A 26,392-nucleotide genomic window follows, 5' to 3' on the forward strand; every position below is an offset into this window, starting at 1 on the left:
GCCAGCTGTGCACAAAGGCTGTTTCTATAAAGTGGGGCAATTCCAACTTTGCAAGGACAGTCTGGCGCTTATGACTCACAGATTGTAAGTATGTTTTCATATTTAAAGAATTGGTAACACTTTATTTCGATAGTCCACTTTAGACATTCTACTAACAGTAAGTAACTTTGCAACTTCAAGTCAACTATCAGTCATTATAGTATTAGTAGACTGTCTGTTTAATAACTTCTAACAGTTTATTTTGATGGGTCCGCAACACAACATACTGACTATGAGAAATTTTGCAAGTATATGTCAACTTATTCTACTAACCCTAAACCTACCCTAACAGTCTACTCTGAGAGTTAGTAAACATGTAGTTGAAAATTAATGAGAATTAGTTGACATGTAGTTACAAAGTTACTTATAGTTAGTAGAATGTCTAAAGTGGACTATCCAAATAAAGTGTAACCAAAAATTTCTCACTGACTATTCAAATTCGAGTTATGAGCAGTGTAGAGTAGTGCTTGTTTGTCGTTTCTTTGATCACAAATGCAGACGTGGTAATGTTTACACGGCATGATGCAACGTGACACGTAAAAAGACAGTATAAGTCATTATAATTAGAGATGCACTGATGATGTATCGGCCAACAATCTGTATTAAAGCAATTTATTTCACTATCGCCCATCGGCCGATTGTTCAAAATCAGCCAATGATCAGGGCCGATTATATCCTGTCAATCAAAAGGCAGCGGAAAAACATGTCAGACTGCAACTCATACTGTGGGTGATAAAATCTTTGTTGAATTTAGGGCTGTCAAAATTAACGTGACAATAATGCATTAACAGATATAAAAAAGCGACATTAAAGCAGGCTCTATTTGACCAGATTAATCACCTGTAGTTCAAGCCAGCATTGCCAGATCCGCAGTTTTTCTCTACACCAAATATTTGTAGCACGCCTCGCATCCAATAATCACAAAGATCTCTGTGCTTTCTTACTTCTGATAAGAAACAAACTCTCAGCTTTCAAATCCTGTACATTCTATCACATGAATGTACATCATAAGATGTTGAAAGATACAGTATGGCTCACCAAAATGTATCATGTCTGTCTAATGCAGTGGTTTTCAAACTTGTTCCTGGGGACCCACAGCTCTGCACATTTTGCATGTCTCCCTAATTTACACTCCTGATTCCGATCATCAGCTCATTAGGAAAGAGCTCCATGAACTCAAATGAGTGAGTCAGATAAGGGAGACATGCAAATGTCCCGAGGAACAGGATTGAAAATCACTGGTCTAATGTAATCGCTCAATCAGTGTTTCAACTGCGGAAAGATGCCAATAAAGCAGATTGTGAACAATATATCACTTAACGTGACATTTACCTCAGCAAATTTATTCTGCTGTTCACAGTTCACTATAAAACAACACTGAAGAGGAGCTTTTTTACTTATAATTATATACAGTATGTATGTTTGAATAAATCTGGCATTAAGGTATTTATGAAGAAAAAAGGAAAGTATAAGTTTATGGTAGCAAAAGTAGTTAACATTCAACCTATTCTTTTTCTTCAGTATTATTTGTGATTTGAATTTTGTGAACAGGAGTTCCTCTTTTGCTGTTCTATAAGCCGGGCTTTGAACGCTTTCACTTTCGAATTCGAATTCATGACCTTGTCACTTTTTACAAGAAAAGATAATTGTCTGTTTTGCTTACATCTATTCACTGTTTAAAACTAAAACAAATGATTGAAAGATGGAAGCATTGTTATTCTTAATTGAAAAGCACAACAACAATAAAACAGTAGGCTACAAACTAACTTATATAATGTAATTAACATAAACAAATAAGACAAGGCATGGCATAGGCTACACCAGAACGTTTAGCAAACACTGAGGAATCAAATAAATAAAGAATATTTAAAGAAAGCCTCCATAGCGTAACCTGAGATAAACAGCAAAGACAAAACCAACATGTTCACCTTCTCTGCTTTTAAGAAAAAGTATTTTATTTTCCGTCCTGTCTGCCATCGTTTCCTCAGTATTGACGCAGCGAGTATAAACCGGGCTCTGCTCCCAAAAGAGTAGCATTGAAAGCACCTCTCTCACTCTCTTCATGTGATCAGAAATCTTACTCCTGCTGCACTGTGCGGCGGCTCTGCAGCACGCGATATACATGGAGCAGAGCAGACGTTTTGGAGCAGCGCAGACTGTGTACTGGCACAAATTCCAAGTCAAATTTTAACTCGCACATAACTATCGGTATCGGCCAATATCATTCTGAATAATCGGCTATCGGTATCGGCAGAGAAATTCAGTATCGGTGCATCTCTAATTATAATCAGTAATTATGTCCCCACTGGATGCAACAAATGCCTCGTTTATAATGGGTTTTATTGTTTTTGTCTCATCGTGCCGGGACACAGCATCACAATATGGTAAGGGGAATAACATTTCCGTCACACGCTTGAGGTATTTGGCCAATCAGAGCACGCCTCGCTTCTCAGAATGATGAGCTTTGTAAAAATCGACGCGTTTCAGAAGGCGGGGCATAGAAGAGCAACAATAGTGTACAGTATGTGGAAAATAATGTGTTTTACACAATACACCAAATACACCAAATAATGTTCTTTTTAGCAACGTTGCATTTGGATCCCCAACTCTGTTGTCACGCTCTCCACGTTACAATATCATCAGCATTACAAATGTGATATTGATTTTATACAATTTGAAGAAGTTAATATTAAGTGACTTACATTTGGACACTGTATTATCATTGTTGGGATCCTTCAGATGCATAAGCATTTGTAACTCATTTTAAGGGGCTTCAGCTCTCATGTTCAATGATCAACCAAAATAGAGGTTGTACTTCTATTTTAGGATAGTTTCACTTTAACTTTTTCACACTCCTTACCGCATGAGAGGTACGTTACCTACTGTATGTTTGTTCAGGGGCGATAATGGAGAAAAAGACTGTGCCATCAAAGCAGTTATTTATCATACAGGTTAGTGTCATTTATACAGTGACAAAGCCTGCTATACAGAATATAGTTGAATGTATTTAAAGAATGACCAAGCTAAATGAGACATTAATTATAGTTAAAGGTTTTTGTCTGTTGGTTTGACTTTAAAATATACAAGTTAAAATAAATTCAAAACCTTTTTATACATAGCCTTTGTCGTGACACTGACACATATGTAGTCGCTCATATTTTAATGCAATAATCATTGTTGGCTGGTGGAAAGATAGGGCTATATCACATCCAAAAATTTTAGGAAACATCCCAGTATGATTTAATGCTAAACAGTTTAAGAAAATGTTTAAGAAAAAAAGCTTCAGTACCAAACAGGACCACATGGAGATGCACAAAGACCACTATACTGTAACTACATTGACCTGACTGCATGTAGATATATTCAGATTCATTCAGAATTAATAAACACAACAAAACACAAATAAAACATAAAAACATTCTGAATGTTTCGAACCTGAAGGTGGTTCAACATCATCAGTGAGTGAACAGTTCTTCTGTCAGAGTCAGTGTTTGCGTCTGTGTTTGGAGTGTCTGATGCCTATATGTACATAAACACCACTGACCATTGCAAACTCCCCCAAAACACACTTCTTCAGCTATCTGGCATGCTGAGGAGTTGAGACAAGTAAGGAAGATTATTTATAAAGCAATCTTTGGGTGTAGAAGTGATATACCATATTTGTAACAAGGAGTTGAGTTTGCAGCTTTAGCTAAATTGAGTAGACAAGACTAGATAATGATCTGAGATATATTCGCTCTGCTGCAGAATTCCAATGCAATTAACATTCATTCCATGTGACAGTATTAAATCTAAAGTATGATTACCATAATGAGTTGGTCCTGTCATGTTGTCTAACTTCAGTAGAGTTTAGAATATCTACATAGATATTAAAATCACCAACAATTAAGACTTGATCTGCAGCCAGTACTAACTCAGATAGAAAATCAGCAAATTCTTTAATAAAGTCTGTGGTGTGCACAGAAAAAGTTACATTAAGCACCATCACGTCAAAAGAATTATACTTGAAACCAGGTAATATACTTATTACCTCAAAGTAATACTGAAAATAATACTACAAATTGTAGCAATACCACACTTTTACCTTTTGGACACGGCTTATGTGTTTTCACGTTGCTCTGAAAAGGGATGAATTAAAAAAATATGTTGCCTGTGAGGAGTAGCTTAAAACAAAAAGAGAAAAAGACTGGCACAAAAAGCAACCCAGGCTCATTAGAAATACATGCAAGAATATACCTATGCACGCATTTCACTGCAGATGAAATGAATACCTGGAAACTGCAGTAATGCATTGATTATTCATTGAAAATCTGCCCCGTAATCATATGTTGTGTGAATAAAAGTTGTTTGCGTTTTACTTATTCTTTTAGGATAGGTGCAGTGAAATGAGGCATTAAAACACCAATAACTTTTGTTCACACAAATTATGATTACAGAATATTAATTTTTTAGCATCACTTCATTTCTGAACTGTCATGATATGTACAACAAACAACCTTATGAAATGTTGCCATAGTCACAATTAACTGTTTTGGAGAAAATTAAACATGCTATTTAAAAGTATGTCAAAAAGAATATGATAGCAGATGCACAGACTTGAAGACTCCTTCCACAGATCACCGTTTTCTCAAGAATGAAATCCAATAATCTGTTTTGGATTATTAGGATTATTAATGAGTAAATAATAATAATGAGAGTTTTAAACCATGTAAAAGAAAATCATGTGAAGCATCATTAAATGGGTAGTTCACCCAAAAAGGAAAATTCTCCATTAATTTTCTTACCCTTGTGCTGTTACAAACCTGAATGACTTTCTTTCTTTCTGCAGAACACAAAGAAGATTTTTTTGAAGAATGTTTTTACTGTTTTTGTTCAAAATATCTTCTTTTGAGTTCAACAGAGGAGAGAAAGTCATAAAGGTTTAGAATGGCATTAAGGTGAGTAAATAACAACATCATTTTCATTTGGAAGGGAAAAATCCATTCAACTATTCATAATTCAAAACCAATTTAAATATTATAGTCAAAACACTTTTTAAAAAGTCACAACTCCCATAAAACCCATAACTGCTTAATGAGATTCCTGAAAATTCACTTCATGACAACAAAGGATCTTGCAGACAAATTAACAAACTCGGGTCAATCAATAGAAGAAATATTTGATATTTTTTTAACAGGGCCTTATATGTAACATTTAGCATGTTACAAGTTCTATGACAGAATCGCTAGTCATTCAAATTGTAGTATTATGCCACTTATTTATATAGTGCCATCAAAGTGACTAGTGCAGAGCCTTTTGAAACTGTTTCAGAAAGTCAGATCTCTCCATTGCAACCACAGAGCTTCTCAGGAAGAGTCTCAGAGACATATGAAGTTGTGATAGGTGCATGCTGGCACAAAAGTCCGCCAGCAATCACTTTCAGTTTTAGTCGCTACATCTCTCGACCTTAACAACACAGACAATGACCAGGGAATGGATAGCATGTTTGAAAAAACAGCTGAAGAAGAGTCCTTTTTATTCAAATGCAATTATTGGCTTTTTAATGGTGGGACTTGAGAAACTCGTGGAGATGGACTTTGCATGTCCTTGTAATCCAAAAATGAACCTGATGTTTTCTGTGGCATATTTTGTGGTTCCTGCTCTGTTCTCCAGCGCACTCATGTTTTGTATTCAAAGCCCACAATGCAAAACAAAGTATCTGCTCTCCACTTTCAACTGCATCATTCCAGCTGCTGTTTGGATCATGCTGCTGTTCTTTGATGGACAATACCTTGCTTGTGCGCAAACCTCCTGGGAAGGACTGACGGTTCACACGGATATATCTGCTTCAACAACATGGTGTCACCCTTTGATCAATTCTAACAATATCACTGAAAAGCAAATTACATTTTTTGGCTTTCGAAATACTTCGCAGGTGAGTGAATTAATGGGATGATTTAATTCTGTTTGATGTGGATGAAAATGAGATTCGTCAAATTAAATATACCGAAGATTTTGTCAAATGCTTTAAATGGTATGTCACAATTTTTTGCTTCAGATAGTGGCACTGGCCATGCTGTTTCTGAGCTCTCTGCCCCTATTTATAATTGGATGTATAAGGTGTCGCCACCAAGCATCAGGAAGCAAAGAACCTGAAGCTGAACAAGTCGAAATGGAGGATCCTGGTCAAAGTTCATCACCCCCTCGTGAAAGGTCTTCATTAATGGAGGATGAATGCAGAGATGCATAAATACAGAAGCTTTGAACATAGATCTTGCAAAGCATCACTTAATGTTCAGAAACCTCATGTTTAAAATGTTGCAAAAAAAGGAGGGAAACAACGTTTGTAGCATATTCTCATCCAGCTGTACCACAAAGTGCATTTGTTTCTGAGACGCCTTGACGTCATTGACAGTAAGAAACCACATCCTGTCATTCAGTGCACTTGGTTAAGTAACATGGTTGCGATATGCTCACGTTTGCTGACTGTTTTTTTTTTATTGTTTTGTTTTTTTATACTTTTAGCTTACTTTGAAGTTTGTAGAATATAAAAAATAAAATAAAAAACACTTTGCAACTGATTACTGTCAAATTATGCTATGCTTTAAGGTATGTGAGGAGGTTATCAGGTGAAGTGTATGTTGACCTACTGATTTTAGCTGCAGGTGGACGTAAGCATTTCCTTAAGGCAGGAGGCTGATCTTCAGGCAACAGCACCCAATTGCTTGTCAAAGAGTCAGAATTACTCATAGTTGTAGGAACAGTTTAAAAAAAAAAAAAGCTCAAATAAACTGAAAACGAGTAGCCTCCCTTTTTTTGGTATGAAATACTTTCAAGAAAATAAATATTAAGAGTAGGATTTAAACAAAAGGTTTGACAAACATACTTCAAAAAAAAAAAAAAAATAAGTTTTCCCAAGTTCTGGTTTAAGCCTGACAAAACTGTATTTTCTGAACATTTTCTAAATTTAGCAGTCTTTTCAAAAAGGGCACTTTGGAGACTACAAAAGGACACCTGATATCCAAAATCCGCTCTATTCGCATTGCTTGATTTTAAATGTAAGTACACTGTGTTTCCTGTCGCCACCATGCGGCAAACGACAACACGACACACCTACAGAACAACATAATGACAAAACTGCACTAATGAACAGAATCACTTAAAATTGATTTGAATCTAATCTGGCTGCGCCCCACAGGATGAAGCGAAGCTCTAAGAACATTGTTTTTCCCACGGTTATAGTTCATATTTCGTATTCAGTTGTTAAATACTGTCAATTAACTGTAAGATTTTATATTTGCATGCAGTACCACTGATAACTATGATAATATTAACCTATAAAAACACTAATAACAAACTAATATCAGAAAAGTATATCAGGAAAAAAAAGAGTTTATTAGATATATTAGGCTATATTTTATTTTTGCATTGACTCGGTACCAATTTAAGTGTATATAGGCTAATTTGATACGAAAATTCAGCATTCTGCTGATTATAGTGGTGCCGATAGACTACATTTATAATGCTCCATAGCCTATTTTGACAAATTATATTTTTCTCTCGTCCATTTATGTCAACAAGACTTACATTTGAGAAGTGAATATCACACTATAACACAAAATAAGCTTATATTAAATAATAAATAAATAATTATGCACATGTCCAACAAAGTGCAAATCATTGACAGATGTTTGACATATTCGCTCTGCTCTGACATCTTGAAGACGCTCTTTCACTGCGCATGCGCAGACGAGCGCCGCTCTCCGCACCGCGCATGCGCAGGGGACTGAGCTTCTCGTCGCAAATGTCAGCGACGCGGACAAACACTGACAGACTCTTTCAGCGGTTCAGTGTGAGGACGAGAAATGAGCGATTTCTACAGCTGTGACGTTCATTCTTAATAAAAAACAAGCTCAAATCGGAAGGAATTGAGGCAGTTATGGAGCAGGAGTTTGAGGACATAGATTCAGAGGGCCGCTGGCAGAACCTTTATTTAGTAAGTAAAGCTAAGACGGCTAGCATGCTAATGAGCCACGCAATCTACATTTAGCCGTGAGAGAAATGTCTTTTTATCTCCTTGTGTCTTTACAAAGTTTAATTCCGTGTGCTGTCACTGTTCTCCTTTTGACTATTGTTGAAATTGGATAAAATGAAAGTGAAGCTGGGGCGTTATTGTGGTAGTTCTGTTGTAAACTCCAGTGTGTTGTGAATGAAACTGTAACTGTGCCTTAAAACGTAGTGAACCAACTACATAGACAACATTTTTGGGCATTGTAGTCTGTTTAACTTTTACTTTTTTATTATTATACTTATTGTTTTGTTATAACAACAAGCGCAGTCTAAATTGAACAACATGTAGCCTGAGATCGAGATCGTAATGTATCGTAACTGCTTACAGTATACAACATTTTAACGTGACATTAATGGCCAAAAAAGCTGATTTTGAAGGCAACACACTAGGTTTTGGGACAGAATTCTTAGGTCAACAGTGGTCAACATTCCCTCCGTTTATACAAATAACAGCTGTTCGCTATTTCTGACCTATACACGTTTATTTACTATAAACAGAAACTGTTACGTTTTCTTATTATCGCTGACTAAATGTCGTCCTAACCACTGAAAACAACAGGACACTGAAAATATCAGGACAGCATTAAAACTTTCCTGTAGTCTTCTTTACATTTTGTGTCCTACACACTTAAACAGTGTGCTTAAAAAGTATTAAATGTAAAAAAAAAAAAAAGAAAAGAAAATCTTGTTTAATATAACTTGTGTTTGTTTGCTGGTTTTTATTGTGTTTTTTATACTTGTATTTTTTTCAAGTTGTTTTTGCCATGAAAATAGCCTAAGATGCTGACATGACATTAAATAAAAATATACTACTACTGCTTAAAAAGTATTAAAGTCTGTTAAATTGTTTTCAAATCTTTTACTCTTATAGTCCTAAATAAGCATACATTTGTAGGCCTCATTCAAAATTGCGTTGAGTGAGTTTTTCTGTAACTAAATAAACAACATGTAGCTTCCTTGATTTATGTTTCCAGTAATGTTGCGTTATTACTTCTGGAAGCTGTTCAGTCGCAACTGACATGATCAGCTAATTTCTTTTAAATGTTTTTTTCCTGTCCTGCGTTTGCAGATATGGGCATGGGCTTAGGCAGTTAACTGAAATGAACCTAATGAATCAGTAATGACTCGATTTAACTGTTGTTTTGAAGCTCTTTTCCAGGAAATACTCAGTTTAAATGTATTTCTTTTCCAGGAAATACGCAACCAATCACACGAATGTCCTTTCAGAGTGGCCAAGTATCCAGAGAATCGCAATCGGAACAGATACAGAGATGTGAGCCCGTGTAAGTAACGTCAGATTAGGATTCGTCTCTTGTCATTGTAATGCAACTGGCCTGTAAAGTTGCGTTTGACATTGTTTAAATTTTTCCAAACATATCAGTTGACCACAGTCGAGTGAAATTAGAAAACACAGAAAATGACTACATCAATGCCAGCCTGGTGGTAATGGAAGACGCCCAGAGAAGATACATACTTACCCAGGTGAGCGGGTCCTTAAAATGTCAGTTTTAAAGAGTTTCGTTATTTCAAATATCATTAAAATTATCATTTTAAATTTAGGGACTGAAAAACATGAATCACGATATGGCCTAATGTGATTATTAAACTTAATAAGGCTGTGATCCATAAAATAAATGTGTTCAAAGTCAAAATGTGGTTATGTGGTTACATTCTACAGGGAGAAGAAACAGTCATAGGACTTCAATAAATATTTTCATTGTTTTCAGAGCTAGAAAGGTTTTGTTTTGACGTGTGACTAAGATGCCTTAAGCAGGCATTTTTTTGTCTGAAGTTATTTTCAGTGGACTATTTTCAGGGACGGTCCCCTTATAGAAACCTGCAGTGAAATGGCTTTGCTCAGGCACACAGAACAGTATTGTAAACAACTTAGCAGCTTTTATTAAAACCTTTATCAGCACCATAAAGATACCTTCGCTCCATCTCTGGCAGTTACTTTACAGAGATGTTACTACAGGATGATGTAGGCAGCTGGTAGGTTTTACAAATGTCTATTACAACCAAACTGTGTGGGTAGCATTTCGAAGGTCACACGCTCTCAAAAACATTAGTCAGCCATTTGAGATGCAGTTTTGGTTTGATATTTTTCAACAGTTGTGTAGGTGTGCTAGACTTTTTGGCGTTACATGATTTTTGCATAGGTAACTACTAGAGATGGTGTGAGACATGTTTTTCTAAATCGACCAGTGTTTACTCAATGACTAGTCAGCTCATCTGTCTTACGAAAGCACTGAAAAATGAGTCTGGAGTTGGGTTCAAATTTCCTAGGGAGCTGTATTACATAAGACACATTCTTGTGGCCTATCCCAACTAATTCTTCACTTTTTTTGCGTGTGTTTCTGTATTGTCAGGGTCCTCTGAGAAACACCTGTGGTCACTTTTGGCTGATGATCTGGGAGCAGAAGACCAAAGCTGTTATAATGCTCAACAGAGTAATAGAGAAAGGCTCGGTAAGCATCATTGATCCAAACCTTTTCTCTTTAAAAGCACCACTCTAAGAGCTTTCAGCCTCCACACTCATTCATACTACAATGAAATGTAAAGTCTGTCTCTTAGTTCATATTACAGAGCTCTGTGTGCCTTAGGGAGTCTATGTAAGTAGCATATCATTAAAGAACTAATATATGTGTAGAAGTTCTGTGTTGTTCTTGATAACAGTTGAAAATAGTTATTTTAATTGAAATAAAACTTCAAATATAAATATTAGATGGGAAAAACTTCAATAATTATAAACATAGAATTACTAAAACTGCTTGAAAGTGCTAAAATTACTCAAACTAAAGCTGAAATGAAGCTAAATAGAAATATTAAAATAAAGTATTTTGTGAATTGATGTGAATAAATGAAAAATAAAAGCGGATTCAAATAATCAAACAAATACATAAATGCAGTTTATATATTTTATGATGAGCATGATTTAATGACTGTTTAAAATTCAAAAAATGATATTTGTCAAGGGTATTTTCCCTTTTTAAAATAAATTAGAAAATCTTTTTGAAATGAATGCAAAGATCATCTTTCTAAGATTATCTTTCTTTATCTTCAACATCTCACTTTGTCTTTATCATTGACCCAGTTATCGTTGCATATTTGGTGATAAATGCCATTAGTGGGTGTAACTGAAACTATGGGTAAAAAACATTTTGGACAGTTAAATTAAAATAACTAACCAGTGTTTTCACACAATCCTATGTTTTTGGACATTTGGTATTTGTAGTGAAGTCATAAGACTATCACAGAACGTAAGTAAAGCATCTTATGACTCTATGTAGGATCTTTGTTCTCTAAATTTTTTGTCATAATTATGCACTGACCTCAGCACTGTCAATGCAGGCTGTTGTGTCTAAATTTACAACATCTTTACCAGCCTTTGGGTTTTAATACATAATTTCAGGAAAGATCAGGAAGTTGTTAGCTTTTACAGATGAGTTTTAAACAAAGAAATGCATTTTTTGTTCTACTTTTCATTATTTATACCTTACTGCAGGAAAAGTGTGCACAATATTGGCCAACACAAGAAGAACGAGAGATGTCGTTCCGTGACACCCGCTTCGTGGTAACACTAGTGTCAGAGGACGTAAAGTCATATTACACCACCAGAGTGCTGGAACTCCAGAATGCAAATGTAAGTTTCACACATTGACTATTGAAAATCACATTCTTGCTCACAGAATGCCATCTCATGTCTTCTTATGCAGATTTTAATTGCAATCCTATGCTGCAGCGATATTAATATTATATACAATTCTTGTCTGTTCTATTTTGTTTATTTTTTAATTATTATTAATTTATCTACTTAGACAGGGGAGACGAGACAGATCTATCACTTTCACTATACCACATGGCCTGACTTTGGCGTCCCAGAATCCCCAGCCAGCTTCCTGAATTTCCTGTTTAAGGTGAGGGAGTCGGGCTCACTCGGGATGGACCAGGGTCCAGCAGTCGTCCACTGCAGTGCAGGAATCGGCCGATCGGGAACGTTCTCTCTGGTCGACACCTGTCTCGTTTTGGTGAGTTGGATCACTACAACTAGGAATAAAAAAATGAGTTTTTCTTCTATCATAGCAATTTTCAGTTTTTCTATGGACTGTAGGTCACTGAAAGTCTGTCTTTTAGTTATATGGAGACAAAAAAGACAATATAATTACTTCCTAAGCTTTTTGTAATGTCTGATTTTAAGCATTTTAACCTTTATATCAACATCCAGTCAAGTGTGTTCAGAGTTAAGATTGTTAAAGGGTTTGTTCACCCCGAAATTAAAATTCTGTCATTAATTGCTCACCCTCATGTCGTTCCAGACCCGTAAGACCTTCATTCATCTTCGGAACACAAATTAAGATATTTTTGATGAAATCGGAGAGCTTTCTGGCCCTCCCATAGACAGCAACACAACTGAAATGTTCCCAGGTCCAGAAACGTAGTAAATACATCGGTAAAACAGTCCATGTGACATAGTGTTAAGCGATATGCTCAATTTTCGTATCGTCCTATCGTCAGCTAATTTATTTAATTATTTATTTACTTAGTTACATTGCCGGAAAGTGAACCAACTCCAGCGTAAGACTAAAAGCAGCCTAATGTTTCTAATATGACTGAATTTATATTTAACATGATAACAAATTAATAGAAGCATCATAAGTTACTAATTATAATGCTTACATTTCCTCAGTTATTCAGAAAGCAAAGAACATTACATTACCAAAGCTCGGCCTAGCGCGAGTTTATGCACTTTAAAAACACGCCCCATTATAATCGGTGAATCTACACTGTATGATGAATAAATCTCTTATACTTACATCGCACATACATCTGCACTTTGTTGTTTATGATGAGAGAACTCGCGAGTCAGAATTCAGTCATTCCAGCGATGGCTCATCTGAATGCCTCTGATTGGCCATTGCATTCATAAACTCAGCATAATCGTGTGATTGGTTATAATAATGCGCAACACTGTAAAAACACGGAAAAAGAAATATAATGCAACAAATAAGCCCTAATATTAATTAGATAGTATTACTAGCCTGATAATAATAATAATAATAATCGTCTTGCTATCGTCAAAGGCATCATCCACAGGCGATATCTCTGACAATCGTCTATCGGCACAACCCTGATGTGACATCAGTGGCTCAACTTCAGTTTTGTGACGCTACGAGAATCCTTTTTTTTTGCGCAAAGAAAACAAAAATAACAATTTACTCAACCATTCTTCTCCACCGAGTTACGTCTTCCGCCATTTTAGAAAGTATCACAACGCATACACACTAAGCATAAACAACGCTTATTACGCAGATTGCGTTCATGTGCACGCTTTCCCCCCGAACGTAAACAACGCTGATTAAGTCAAATACGTTCTTCGGTACTCTCCGAAATAGTGGAAGACGTAACAGAATTTTCATTTTGGGGTGAACCAACCCTTTAATATTATTATATATTGAGTGTTTCCGAAAAAGTAAACTGGCTGGGACAAACATTTTTAAGTTAGACAGCGATGTTACTACAGTCTGAAATGATGCTACATCATGAGTTACACTTACAGTATTGTGTTATCATGAGGTTTAGCGCTTATGTTTGTCACCCACTCAAACTTGGAGGTAATTAACCACTGCTTTTCTTTTCTGCTATGACTGATGTGTTCAGATGGACAAAAGGAAAGACCCACTGGTGGTGGACATCAAAAAGATTCTCTTAGACATGAGGAAGTATAGGATGGGTTTGATTCAGACCCCTGACCAGCTGCGTTTCTCGTACATGGCTGTGCTGGAAGGTGCCAAGTACATTATGGGAGACTCATCTGTGCAGGCATGTCATCACCAGAGTATTTTCAACAGAATTATTATTAACTGGACCCTGGACTAGACTTACTGCGTTTGTGTTTATGCTCAAGATATTGATTTGGTTATTTTTGTGTGTGCAGAAACAGTGGCGAGAGCTCTCCAGAGAGGACCAAGAGCCCCTGTCCGAGTCTCCCCCGCCGCCACAGCCTCCTAAATGCACAGAACGCTACAACGGCAACAAACTGTCTCGTCTGGAGGACGGGATGGACCCAAAGACAGGAAAGAAAGCAGGCCTGGAGACCACCAATAAAGAATCGGACAGAGATGCTGGAACAAAGTATGTAGCAAGACACTATATACGTTAAATTTGGTGTTTCCAAAAGTACATGTGGCCAGTAAGGAATCTGCATTCATCGAGCATGATTTCAGATGCTGGATTTAGTTGCCAAATGAATTCCAGCTGCCACTGACTTGCACAAACATTGCTACTATGTTAAGACTGTGTCTTAAGAACTAGTCTGACCAACTAGCAGTTAATCAAGAGGTGATCGGTCTTACTTTTCAAATTCAGATTAGGCCAGGTTGTGTTTTATTTAAATGACTATAAAAAATAATGACAAGTCTTCAAAACAAATTAGATGACTTACTTGTAAGACTAGTCTAAGCAGTTTATGCAACCGGTCACAGGATTATTTTAGCATTTGTTTAATAGCATTTTAAACAAACAACTCATTAAATTAAAGTAATGTGAATTTTTCTTTAATACATAGTGGTGTTACTTAAAAATATGCAGATTTAAATGTGTATTACAGTAATCTTGTTTTACTGTAAGAATATATAAAACAATATCTAGAGGCATTATGATATTGAAAATTTGGGAAGAAATGAGCATAGGCGTCTAAATGATTTTTTTCTTAAATGCAAAATATTTCTTTTTATTATTTCCTTTAGATTTTGGGGTTAAATGTTGCAATGAGATTCACCCAATTTGTGTCATTAATACATTAAAACATTTTCCACAGTGTTTGCTTATCAAGGCAAACACCATGAAGTCTTCTCTTTCATTTTTCATCACGAGGTTTTGTCCTAACACACCACAGAAGCAACATGCAACAAGATCGCTTGCTTTGTTTTTCTTTGTTTTTTCTATCACTTTGTTTTCTTTTTTGTTTCTGTCACTTTGTTTCATTTTTTGTTTCTGTTTGGGCAGAGTTTTGCATTTAGTGATGACAAATAGGGAAAATACTTTTTTACTGGAAATGAGACCTTGTTAGAACTATGTGTTAGAGTAATCGATTCTCAGCTTATATAAACTTTTTTTTTTTTTCCTTCTTTTTTTCTCCAGTGCTCGCAAAAGGCAAAGAGATGAGAAAATGTCCAACCCCACGCAGAAGACTCAGAAGCAGACGAAACCCAGGATCACCGACCCTGATAAGAAAAGAAAAAGGTGAAACTGTCTGGTCTGTCTGGATGGAATGTGATATCTTTTTTTGGTGTTCTACTCCTCTTTGGCACAATGAATAATTTCAACATGTCTGTTCATGTGTGTGTAGTGTCGTATAATAGCACAGATGCCTCAACCCACTCAGTTCTCACAATGTCACTTGTTGTTTAGTATTTGAGATGCTCGTGCCTCACTATAGTTACTATTTAGTCTTTGGGCCATTTAGAGATCAAGCCATTTGCAGACTCATGTCATCAGGTCATACAGGGGTTGGACAAAATAATGTGAACACCTGGGAAATAGGCAGTAATTCTTCATTAAAGTGTTTTTCTGCCATTTGCATGTAATACAGCTTTAAAGCTTAGAATAGATTCATACAACCTCTGAATAATCTCTATTAGAATGTTGTCTATAAAACATCTTCCAGTTGCTTTAGAGCTGTTGAAGGAGGGAATGGGCTTCTCACTCCACTCTCCAAAACTAATCCACAGTGGTTTGATAATATTTAAGTTAGCTGATTGTCAGGTAATTTGTCTGGCTATAGCAGATGAAGTCTTTGTGCTCCAACAGTCTAGGTTTTATGATCATGACTCCATATTTTTTGCATTTTATCATTGGTGTCTGTGAATAAGTATGAGCAGTTGCAGCTCTTTCATGGATGTTGGCTTTGCGAAGTTCTCTGTCATCAGTTTTTGTGGAAACAGGGTCTTCAAAGTGAATAAGGGTTGCTATCACTTTGCTGATGAAGCCTTGTCATGCTTTGCTTACGTAGTCGTAATCGTAAAGACTGTTGTTCTTATAATACCAAACGGTTGGGCTGTTAAGACGCTCCTGCAAAACGGGTTCCCATGGTTTGTCCTGTTTGGAAGTCTGAGAAGTCACCCATTTTATCCATGACTTGTGCTAAATACGTCAACACAGCTTATCTTACAACCTAGAGAATATAGACAACGAAAAGATAATCACAACATTGTCTTTTCACTGTAGCCTGCACAAATTATATTAAGCCTATAATAATTGGATCTTCTTCACATTGTTTTGTCCAACCACTATACTAGTGTTTCTTGCTTTGGTCAGACTGTTGCTTTGTGGGTCAGTTATAGCAGATGATTTAACAGTCCCTCTAGAAGTAGTGCAGTTACACCAGTGAGGATCAGTGTTTTTTTTTTTTTTTTTTATTTGAGCATCAATTTCTTGCACCTTTATAATGTCTGTGTGTTGGATTCAACTGGCATCACTTGATAGTAATGCATTGAAATCTCATCAATAAAACTGCTTGAAAACAGTGTCACATAACGTTACATTTAACTAAGAAAGGCCATTCAGTCTTGATACCTTGATAGTTAGCTAGAAAAAAATAACTATAGAGAGGAGCATTATGCTATATATATTATTTGTTGATTATTAAACTTGATTGATTTGATTATTAAACAAACTTTGTTTAAATGAAATCTAAATGCTAAATGAAACCTTTAATTCTGGTGCATCACTGACAATATTATTATCATTAGTAATAATAATACATGAATGTAATAAAATGTATATTTTGTCCAGTATAATGGCAGTTAACCATTTTGGATTATTTTATGTACGTTTACAGTATACCCCATCACAAGTGATCTTAATTGGTGCATGTGACAGACAAAGAGGGCGAGATTTCAGAAAACAGTCCGTAGGTGTGACACCCCTGATCTAAACGGAGTTGCTTTGAGTTGGTTAGCGGGATGCCGATGCTGTCAGACTGAGGGTGATCATCACTCTGATGGCCTATTTTAGAGCTTTGTAGAAGATTTTTTTTTTGCATTGACATTTTCATGACAAGCAGATTTTTCCCCTATATGCTCATTGCTGTATACAGTGATTTCTTTAAAAAAAAAAAAAAAAATTTCAGACAAACAAATACTATTGTGGTCTACACAACTGTACTTTACAAATGACCTTTGTAATTTAAATGTCATTACTTGCTTGTTACTGTGAGTTTTATTTTTACATTACACTAATTAGGGGTGCTCCGATTGATCAGCTTCCGATCACTATCGGCCGATAATCGCTTTGGGATGTTTGATCGTGGTCTCTATAAAGGCCGATCTCTAGCCGATTACGCGCATGCAGTGAGAGGTTTGGCACGATATGCAGCGGATCCGTCCGGCGCGGGTAAAATAATTATAATGCTGAAGGTGAGGTACAAGAAGGTTAAACCATTCAGCGCTCACTCGCACCCTCTCCTGGAGATCGGTCGCTCATGCACACTCGAGTCGCAGCGCTCACACATAATGCCAGGTTCACATTACTCTGTTTGCAGTGCGTATTTTTCCACGCTCATGTTAACGAATAAAGCATTCACACTGCACACGGTTGCGGTCCGGCAGTGTGTTCCAGGAGCGGTGCGTCTGCAGCGGTGCAGAGATCGTTTCCACACAGAGTCTATTTCTGCTGCTCTGCTAACACTGAATTAAAGTAATAGTAATTGTTTGCGGTAATTATAAACATGGATTGACATGAAAATGCAGTAATTACACCATAAATTCATATACAGTGGGTACGGAAAGTATTCAGACCCCCTTAAATTTTTCACTCTTTGTTATATTGCAGCCATTTGCTAAAATCATTTAAGTTTTTTCCTCGATGTACACACAGCACCCCATATTGACAGAAAAACACATAATTGTTGACATTTTTGCAGATTTATTTAAAAAAGAAAAACTGAAATATCACATGGTCCAAAGAATTCAGACCCTTTGCTGTGACACTCATATATTTAACTCAGGTGCTGCCCATTTCTTCTGATCATCCTTGAGATGGTTCTACACCTTCATTTGAGTCCAGCTGTGTTTGATTATACTGATTGGACTTGATTAGAAAGGCCACACACCTGTCTATATAAGACCTTACAGCTCACAGTGCATGTCAGAGCAAATGAGAATCATGAGGTCAAAGGAACTGCCTGAAGAGCTCAGAGACAGAATTGTGGCAAGGCACAGATCTGGCCAAGGTTACAAAAAAATTTCTGCTGCACTTAAGGTTCCTAAGAGCACAGTGGCCTCCATAATCCTTAAATGGAAGGCGTTTGGGACGACCAGAACCCTTCCTAGAGCTGGCCGTCCGGCCAAACTGAGCTATCGGGGGAGAAGAGCCTTGGTGAGAGAGGTAAAGAAGAACCCAAAGATCACTGTGGCTGAGCTCCAGAGATGCAGTCGGAGATTTTCTGTCAATATGGGGTGCTGTGTGTACATTAATGAGGGAAAAAAATTCACTTAAATGATTTTAGCAAATGGCTGCAATATAACAAAGAGTGAAAAATTTAAGGGGGTCTGAATACTTTCCGTACCCACTGTAATTAAAGTATACTGTGTTTCACAGTCAACACATAGGCTATGGCTTTTTGGCTAGGTTTAAAGGAAAAGAGCACTTTTAAATAAACAAGGCAATATTAGGCATTAGCGGAGGTAGGAAAAAAGTTCTTTATGAACCACAGGATTGCTTGTAAAAAAGACTTAAATGCTAAAGAAAAGGCAGTAGAGCTGACTGTTTCTGTCAATGGTACATTTTAATTTAGAATGTTTGTGATAATGTAAGAAAAGTAGTTTAAATGTTTTGCCAGTTGCTTGAGCCACTTAATATATAAATCTAGAGGTAAATACAAAATTAAAAAGCATTGAATAATGTGTTTCTTATATTTATTGCGTTTAAACACGTCTATGAAAGATTGTATTACTGGACTGTGTAAAAAAAAAATCACAATGCTGAAAAAGCATTTCAAGTAACAGTGTTTGGATTTGAAATCAAAAGAATGGATAAATGTGTTTGTAGTAAACAGCCACGGATCAGTTGCAGACTCCTATGTGAAAGCACAATGAGAGTCAGTGCTGCTTCTGCACCACATGGACTGCATACACACTGCAAACGGAGTATGTGTGAATCTGGTGTAAAAGGCCCCCTCACATACAGCTCATGAAATCAGGCTTGTGCTGTGTGTAAGCTATTGTGCAACAACTGCACGACTGTCAAAACAAAAATGCAGTGCATGATCAAACATTTAGGTGTGATAAATATATATTTTTGAAAAATGTCTAAAAAATGCCCCCCCTCCACCCCTCAAATTAAAAATCCTCTCACAAGAGTCACCTAAGAGGGAAGTTCATTTTCAAAATGAAATTCAGGCCCTGAATAAATGTCTAAAAAATATTGATTGGATCATCAGTGTAAATGATACTACATGATAAAAAGAAGGCTTTAAAAAGATTGGTATCGGTGATCGTATCGGCAGATACTGCTTTCTGTGATCGGAGCACCCCTAACACTAATGAGAATTTTGGGGGAAAATTGTTTTTAAAATAGTCTTAATTTTCTTTTGGTAATTATGTGATTTCTTATTTTTATCTTCTTATTTTTGGGGTGAAATATGACCGAGCCATTTTTATGAGGTTGATCCTTCAGTGATTTTGAAAAAATGGAAGTCATGTAGTGCTGGGCGGTATGACCAAAAATTTATATCTCTGTATTTTTCCAAATTTTACCGGTTTCGTGGTATATGATGGGGGGTGTATATGACCCGGGTGCATGACCGGGTCTTAACCACATTTTCTACTGATTGCGAGAGGAAATACTGCAGTAGATTGACTTAAAATGCCCTATTTTACTGTCATGATGAATGAATATTGTAGAAATATTCCACACTAAATAGTGACTAAACACGACTCATTAATATGTTAACGAGGAGTCATTCTCATTTATAATCGCGACATTGTCTGATAAAATCAACATACATCTACACTAAAGAGCAGCTATGCAGTGGTTTTGGCTATATTACTTTTTTGTCTCATGCAGTGCGCCTGCATCTGAGTAACAAACTAAAAAAAAAACAACAAACAAAAAAAGTGGATAATATTAACAGACAAACTATGCTCCTATTTATAATTCTAAACAGTCAGTTAGCGGCAGGTGCTTGGAAACGCTGTTTTGTACTCATTTACTGACGTACGGCCAGCTGAATGCACTGCTTCTCTGCCGCAGAGAGTCAGACCTCGCTCGCGGGGCAGCACTGGAGACATCTTCCAACTGAACCATAGCTAGGGTTTATCCAGAAAAGTCGCTAGGTTTGTCATTATGTATATTCTATGGAAAAAAAGCTGCTAAAAGGGTCTAAAAGTTGCTGAATATAGTGCTGAAGTTGCGCTCGTGTGTGAGACGCGGGAGCTGATGGCAGCGGGCAGTGTATATTTGTGGCGGTCAGTGTGGATATTGTGGATGAGTTCTTCTGTGTCGTCACGTTCTACAGCTTCAGTGTCAGAACTTTCACGCGTAGTAACACATACAGCTGTGTCCTCACCACAGTGAAAAGAGACCCCTCTCAAACAGTGTTCCGAACGTTGTTTAAATGACATGCATATATTGCGGTAATTTAAAAATTCATATCATGAGAAAAATAAACACCGGTATTCGGTATGAACCGGTATACCGCCCGGCACTAAGGTCATGTTACATTTGATCAGTGAGTTGTGACAGGTCAGCATTGTGTTGAGGGTTTGTGTAATTGTGTCTTATATTGTGGTTGCAGTCTGGGATGTATTTGCTGTACGTGACACAGCGAGTGCTGCCCTGTTGGGAAACCTCCCCAATGAGGCAGCAATGGTGCATCTGCAGGATTTTTGTAAAGACGAGCTTGTCCGGGCTCCTCAAAATCCTCAGGCTGTACGTGAGAGTCAGACACGGGCCTTGTGTGCTGTGATGATGTGCTGGTTTGGAGCTTGCTGCTGTTCTCATGGCCTTGGCTGTTGGCGTTTTAAGACTAAGCTTCAGCATGGTGTGATCTTTTGCCCCCTCCCCTCCATAGATGTAGACGTTTGCTTTCTCTACTTAAATGAGATTAAATCGTGATCTCAATGACTAATTTTAACAGCAAACCAAAGTCTTTAGAGGGGTGTAGATTTGTACAGTACAAACACCATTACGCCTATGGAGAGTCCCTGTAAACCACAAATACCAACGTGTGTGTGTGTGTGTGTGTGTGTGTGTGTGTGTGTGTGTGTGTGTGTGTGTGTGTGTGTGTGTGTGTGTGTGTGTACACACGTTTATGCTAAATTCCCACAAGGATAGTAAAATATTAAGTGATGTTTATCTGAAAGTGTAACAATGCAAACAGGTTTTCTGTAAGGGGTATAGTTAGGGTTGGGTTAGGGGATAGAAAATATTGTTTGGTCAGTATAAACGTAATAGAGGTCTATGGAAAGTCCCCACAATTCACAGAAACAAATGTGTGTGTGATGGTGTGTGTGGTTTGCGTGCAACACTTTCTGCAGACTGAGCTAAAAGTGTTTTGTTTGGTTAATTGTGTGTCACTAAAGTAGATTTATTTCTTTATTTTTCATGTATATGTTTGTTTTATTCTGCCATTCTGAATAAGACCAAAAAGGATGCATGCATAACAAGATTTTTAAGCATAAAACTTCTCTCACTTGCCTTCCTGCCCCCCCTTTATCACACTCAGGTTTGCAGTAATTTCTTTTTCACATCATTGGAATTGCAGCAACTGTGAAATGATCCCACCAAATATTTGTCATTGGATGGATGAATAAATATCAGTGGATGGATAAATATTTGTATCGGTCAGGTGAATAAAGATGGACAAAATAGTCTAAACCAGTGCTTCTCAACTAAAGCAACCTTATTAAACAAAAAAAAAAGTATATTAAACTGAAATTTTACTTTTTTTATTTTATTTTTAACTTTTATTTTTATTACAACAGAAGTATAATTGGAAAACCTTTCGATGTATTCTCAGACAAAGGGGATCAGAAAGGTTGAGAACCACTGGTCTAAACTCACTCATAATTTTTTAACCCAACATTTTAACCACTGAAGGCAAAGGGGCAAATAAGGGGTAGAGAACAATCTACCAGTACTGAATGCCATTTTGCCACAGCAATCATAAGAGCTTGGTCCTTATTGGTCGTTAATGTCCCTGCTGCATGGTGGGACATTACCAACCTATTATTCCTAATAGACTGTCAATCAGAGGCTGAGCTTAAAAGAAAAAATATTGAATGAGCCACTTAAGGGGATCACCCAAAAATTGAACATTCTGTCACTCATGCAGCACAGATGCAGGAGAAATGTATTTGCACAGGATTCATTAGCAGTGAACATGTTTAAAGTTGAATGCATGCAAATGTGAATGCAAAGTTACCTCTAATACTGGGATATTAAACCTGCTTGTTCTATTTCTATTGCCGAGTCAGAGTAGATGTATTTTAGCATGGCTTTTAAGTGAGATACACCAAGAATCGAATTACATTGTGCATTTTTGAATCATGAGGCGGTTGGCAAATATTCAGCCTCATTCCTAGGCCTAATCCTCAAAAAATGCCTTCATTGTCTGTTATGTTTAACACAGTTGTTCATGAGGTACCGGCAAGAATTGCTTCAGTTCCCGCTTGTGTTTTGGAGCTCAGAAGCCCATGTCCCTATTAGGGAACGTCAGCAATTCTGCTGCGTGTTCATAGAAGAGTGTCAGTCCTGCAAGTTTAGAACCAAATGAGGGCAAGTGAATGTTTTTGGGTTAACATTGTGATTAAAAATATTACGTATTTGACTGTAATTTGTGATTGTATTGACAGAGCGAGAACAACCAGTGACTCCTAACTCCATGGCAACCTCAGCAAGAGATCTTCATCCCATAATGCTCTCCCATCCACCCCTGTGTTTTCAGAAGTCGTTTACAGCATGAACTCTTCGAGAAGGTTTCTCCACTCCGAACAACAGCACACACCAGCACTATATCTGTGGATGAAACGCCGTAATATCAAGAGGACAGAGCATCGCCATGGTTTGGATTGGTTTTAATTTCGTTGGACCTATTTTGTCTTTTTTTTTTTATTTTGCTTTTTTTGTTGGAAAACGCAGCAGGATCTGAAGTAGGTCTATGCATTTCTAATGCTGTTCACACATTGTATTTTTAGACAACTTTTTTTCAGAGGCAAAATGAAATGCTCTATTTTTTATATGAAATTACTTGAAATTTCCTATCATATCTACAGGGCTTTATGCTCAAATCCAGTTTGTGAGATTGTTAGATGACGTCTTATGCTGAAGAGTGCTCGCATCGTGTACATAGTGTACCTTATGAGATGTAAAAAAAAAAAAAAAAATTTGATTGTACAAAATGATGAACAGACATTGCATTTGGTTGAGACACAGAACAAACCAGCAGTGTCTGAGTGTTGAAGTCTTACTTTTCTTTATCCAAGAGTAGGATCCATGAATAAAACTGCTATCATTTAGTTTCTGTAACAATGCGTGGTTTCATTCACTTCTTCCAAACAGTCACACATCACATCAGGCTAAAATGATGGCTCATTTAATTGTCTCTGCAGACTAAACTAGTCATACTGTATCATATTAAGACATGTCCGGTTCATAATTCACCCCAAAATAAGACCATGTTTGAGAGCTTTAAGCATTTTTTTGGCTATTTTCATTACAGTTAAGCACATTTACTGTAATACATGCACAGATTTTTTTTTTTTTACAATAACCAACCAATTGTACTACTATGAATAGATTTTATCATGAAAAATAGTTCTTGTTTAGGAGTGAAATGTTCTACTGTTCAAAAATTTGGGGTTGGAAATATTTTTAATGTTTTTGAAATTCTCTTTTGCTCACCAAGGCTACATTTATTTGATTTGAAAAAAAAAAAATTTTTAAATGCATATTGTAAAATGTAATTTATTCCTTTGATGTGATGTGATGTGAAGATTAATTTTCAGTGTCATGTGATACTTCAGAAATCATGCTAATATGCTGATTTGCTGCTCAAAAAACATTTCTGATTATTTTCAATGTTGAAAACAGTTTTTGCGAAAAAAAAAAATTGTTTTATTTTTTTTTCTGGATTTTGGTGGAAGCCTCAATACATTTCTTTCTGGATTATTTGATGAATAGAAAGCGGTTCTAGAGGCAAAGTTGTTATGAATGGAGAGGACTATCAAATTATATGGATTTGGGCTGCGTTTCAGTCCACGTTTTTATGAACTGAACTGAAACATCCTTTGCCCTTGATCACTTAGAATCCGCCATTGAGTTGGTTTATTATTTACATTTTTTCCACTTACAAATGTTTGATGCAACATTCTATATGTAGTCTCTCACAGAAGTGAGTACACCCCTCACATTTTAGTAAATATTTTATTATACCTTTTCATGTGACAACACTGAAGAAATGACACTTTCCTACAATGTAAAGTAGTGAGTGTACAGCTTGTATAACAGTGTAAATTTGCTGTACCCTCAAAATAACTCAGCACACAGTCATTAATGTCTAAACCGCTGGCCACAAAAGTGAGTACACACCTAAGTGAAAATATCCAAATTGGGCCCAAAGTGTCAATATTTTGTGTGGCCACCATTATTTTCCAGCACTGTCTTAACCCTCTTGGGCATGGAGTTCTCCAGAGCTTCACAGGTTGCCACTAGAGTCCTCTTCCACTCCTCCATGACAACATCACAGAGCTGGTGGATGTTAGAGACCTTGCGCTCCTCCACCTTCCGTTTGAGGATGCCCCACAGATGCTCAATAGGGTTTAGGTCTGGAGACATGCTTGGCCAGTCCATCACCTTTACCCTCAGCTTCTTTAGCAAGGCAGTGGTCGTCTTGGAGGTGTGTTTGGGGTCGTTATCATGTTGGAATACTGCCCTGCAGCACAGTCTCCGAAGGGAGGGGATCATGCTCTGCTTCAGTATGTCACAGTACATGTTGGCATTCATGGTCCCCTCAATGAACTGTAGCTCCCCAGTGCCGGCAGCACTCATGCAGCCACAGACCATGACACTCCCACCACCATGCTTGACTGTAGGCAAGACACACTTGTCTTTGTTGCCGCCACACACGCTTGACACCATCTGAACCAAATAAGTTTATCTTGGTCTCATCAGGCCACAGGACATGGTTTCAGTAATCCATGTCCTTAGTCTGCTTGTCTTCAGCAAACTGTTTGCGGGCTTTCTTGTGCATCATCTTTAGAAGAGACTTCCTTCTGGGACGACAGCCACGCAGACCAATTTGATGCAGTGTGCGGCGTATGGTCTGAGCACTGACAGGCTGACCCCCCACCCCTTCAACCTCTGCAGCAGTGCTGGCAGCACTCATACGTCTATTTGCCAAACACAACCTCTGGATATGACGCTGAGCACGTGCACTCAACTTCTTTGGTCGAACATGGCGATGCCTGTTCTGAGTGGAACCTGTCCTGTTAAACCGCTGTATGGTCTTGGCCACCGTTCTGCAGCTCAGTTTCAGGGTCTTGGCAATCTTCTTATAGCCTACGCCATCTTTATGTAGACCAACAATTCTTTTTTTCAGATCCTCAGAGAGTTCTTTGCCATGAGGTGCCATGTTGAACTTCCAGTGACCAGTATGAGAGAGTGAGAGCGATAACACCAAATTTAACACACCTGCTCCCCATTCACACCTGAGACCTTGTAACACTAACGAGTCACATGCCACCGGGGAGAGAAAATGGCTAACTGGGCCCAATTTGGACATTTTCACTTAGGGGTGTACTCACTTTTGTGGCCAGCAGTTTAGACATTAATGGCTGTGTGTTGAATTATTTTGAATGGACAGCAAATTTACACTGTTATACAAGATGTAGACTCACTACTTTACATTGTAGGAAAGTGTCATTTCTTCAGTGTTGTCACATGAAAAGGTATAATAAAATATTTACAAAAATGTGTACTTCTGTGAGAGACTACATATAGAATGTTGCATCAAACTAATTTGTAAGGGGAAAAAATGTAAATAATAAACCAACTCCATGGCGGATTCTAAGTGATCAAGGGCAAAGGATGTTTCAGTTCAGTTCATAAAAACGTGGACTGAAACGCAGCCCAAATCAATATAATTTGATATGAATGAGGAGGACTAACAACTTTGTAAAATATTTACAAAAATGTGAGGGGTGTACTCACTTCTGTGAGATACTGTATTATAAGTATGCTTGGGTGATGGTAAATGTTCAAAAAAATAGTTTATATATTATAGAGTTGTTTGGGGATCTGCGGT

The 26,392-nt window shown here is 37.2% G+C and overlaps 1 protein-coding gene across 1 annotated transcript; it reads left to right on the forward strand.

Moving 5' to 3' along the window:
* Positions 1-7,777: 7,777 nt before the first annotated feature.
* ptpn2b (protein tyrosine phosphatase non-receptor type 2b) lies at positions 7,778-23,606 on the forward strand. Its single transcript, XM_058754301.1, has 10 exons — positions 7,778-8,014; positions 9,281-9,371; positions 9,470-9,570; positions 10,458-10,556; positions 11,594-11,731; positions 11,907-12,116; positions 13,747-13,908; positions 14,024-14,220; positions 15,229-15,330; positions 22,944-23,606. Exons 1-10 carry the CDS (start codon positions 7,958-7,960, stop codon positions 22,966-22,968), a joined length of 1,182 nt encoding a protein of 393 aa, XP_058610284.1. The 5' UTR covers positions 7,778-7,957; the 3' UTR covers positions 22,969-23,606.
* The last annotated feature ends 2,786 nt before the right edge of the window (positions 23,607-26,392 follow it).

Source organism: Onychostoma macrolepis, chromosome 19, assembly GCF_012432095.1.
Source record: "Onychostoma macrolepis isolate SWU-2019 chromosome 19, ASM1243209v1, whole genome shotgun sequence".
NCBI lineage: Eukaryota > Metazoa > Chordata > Actinopteri > Cypriniformes > Cyprinidae > Onychostoma > Onychostoma macrolepis.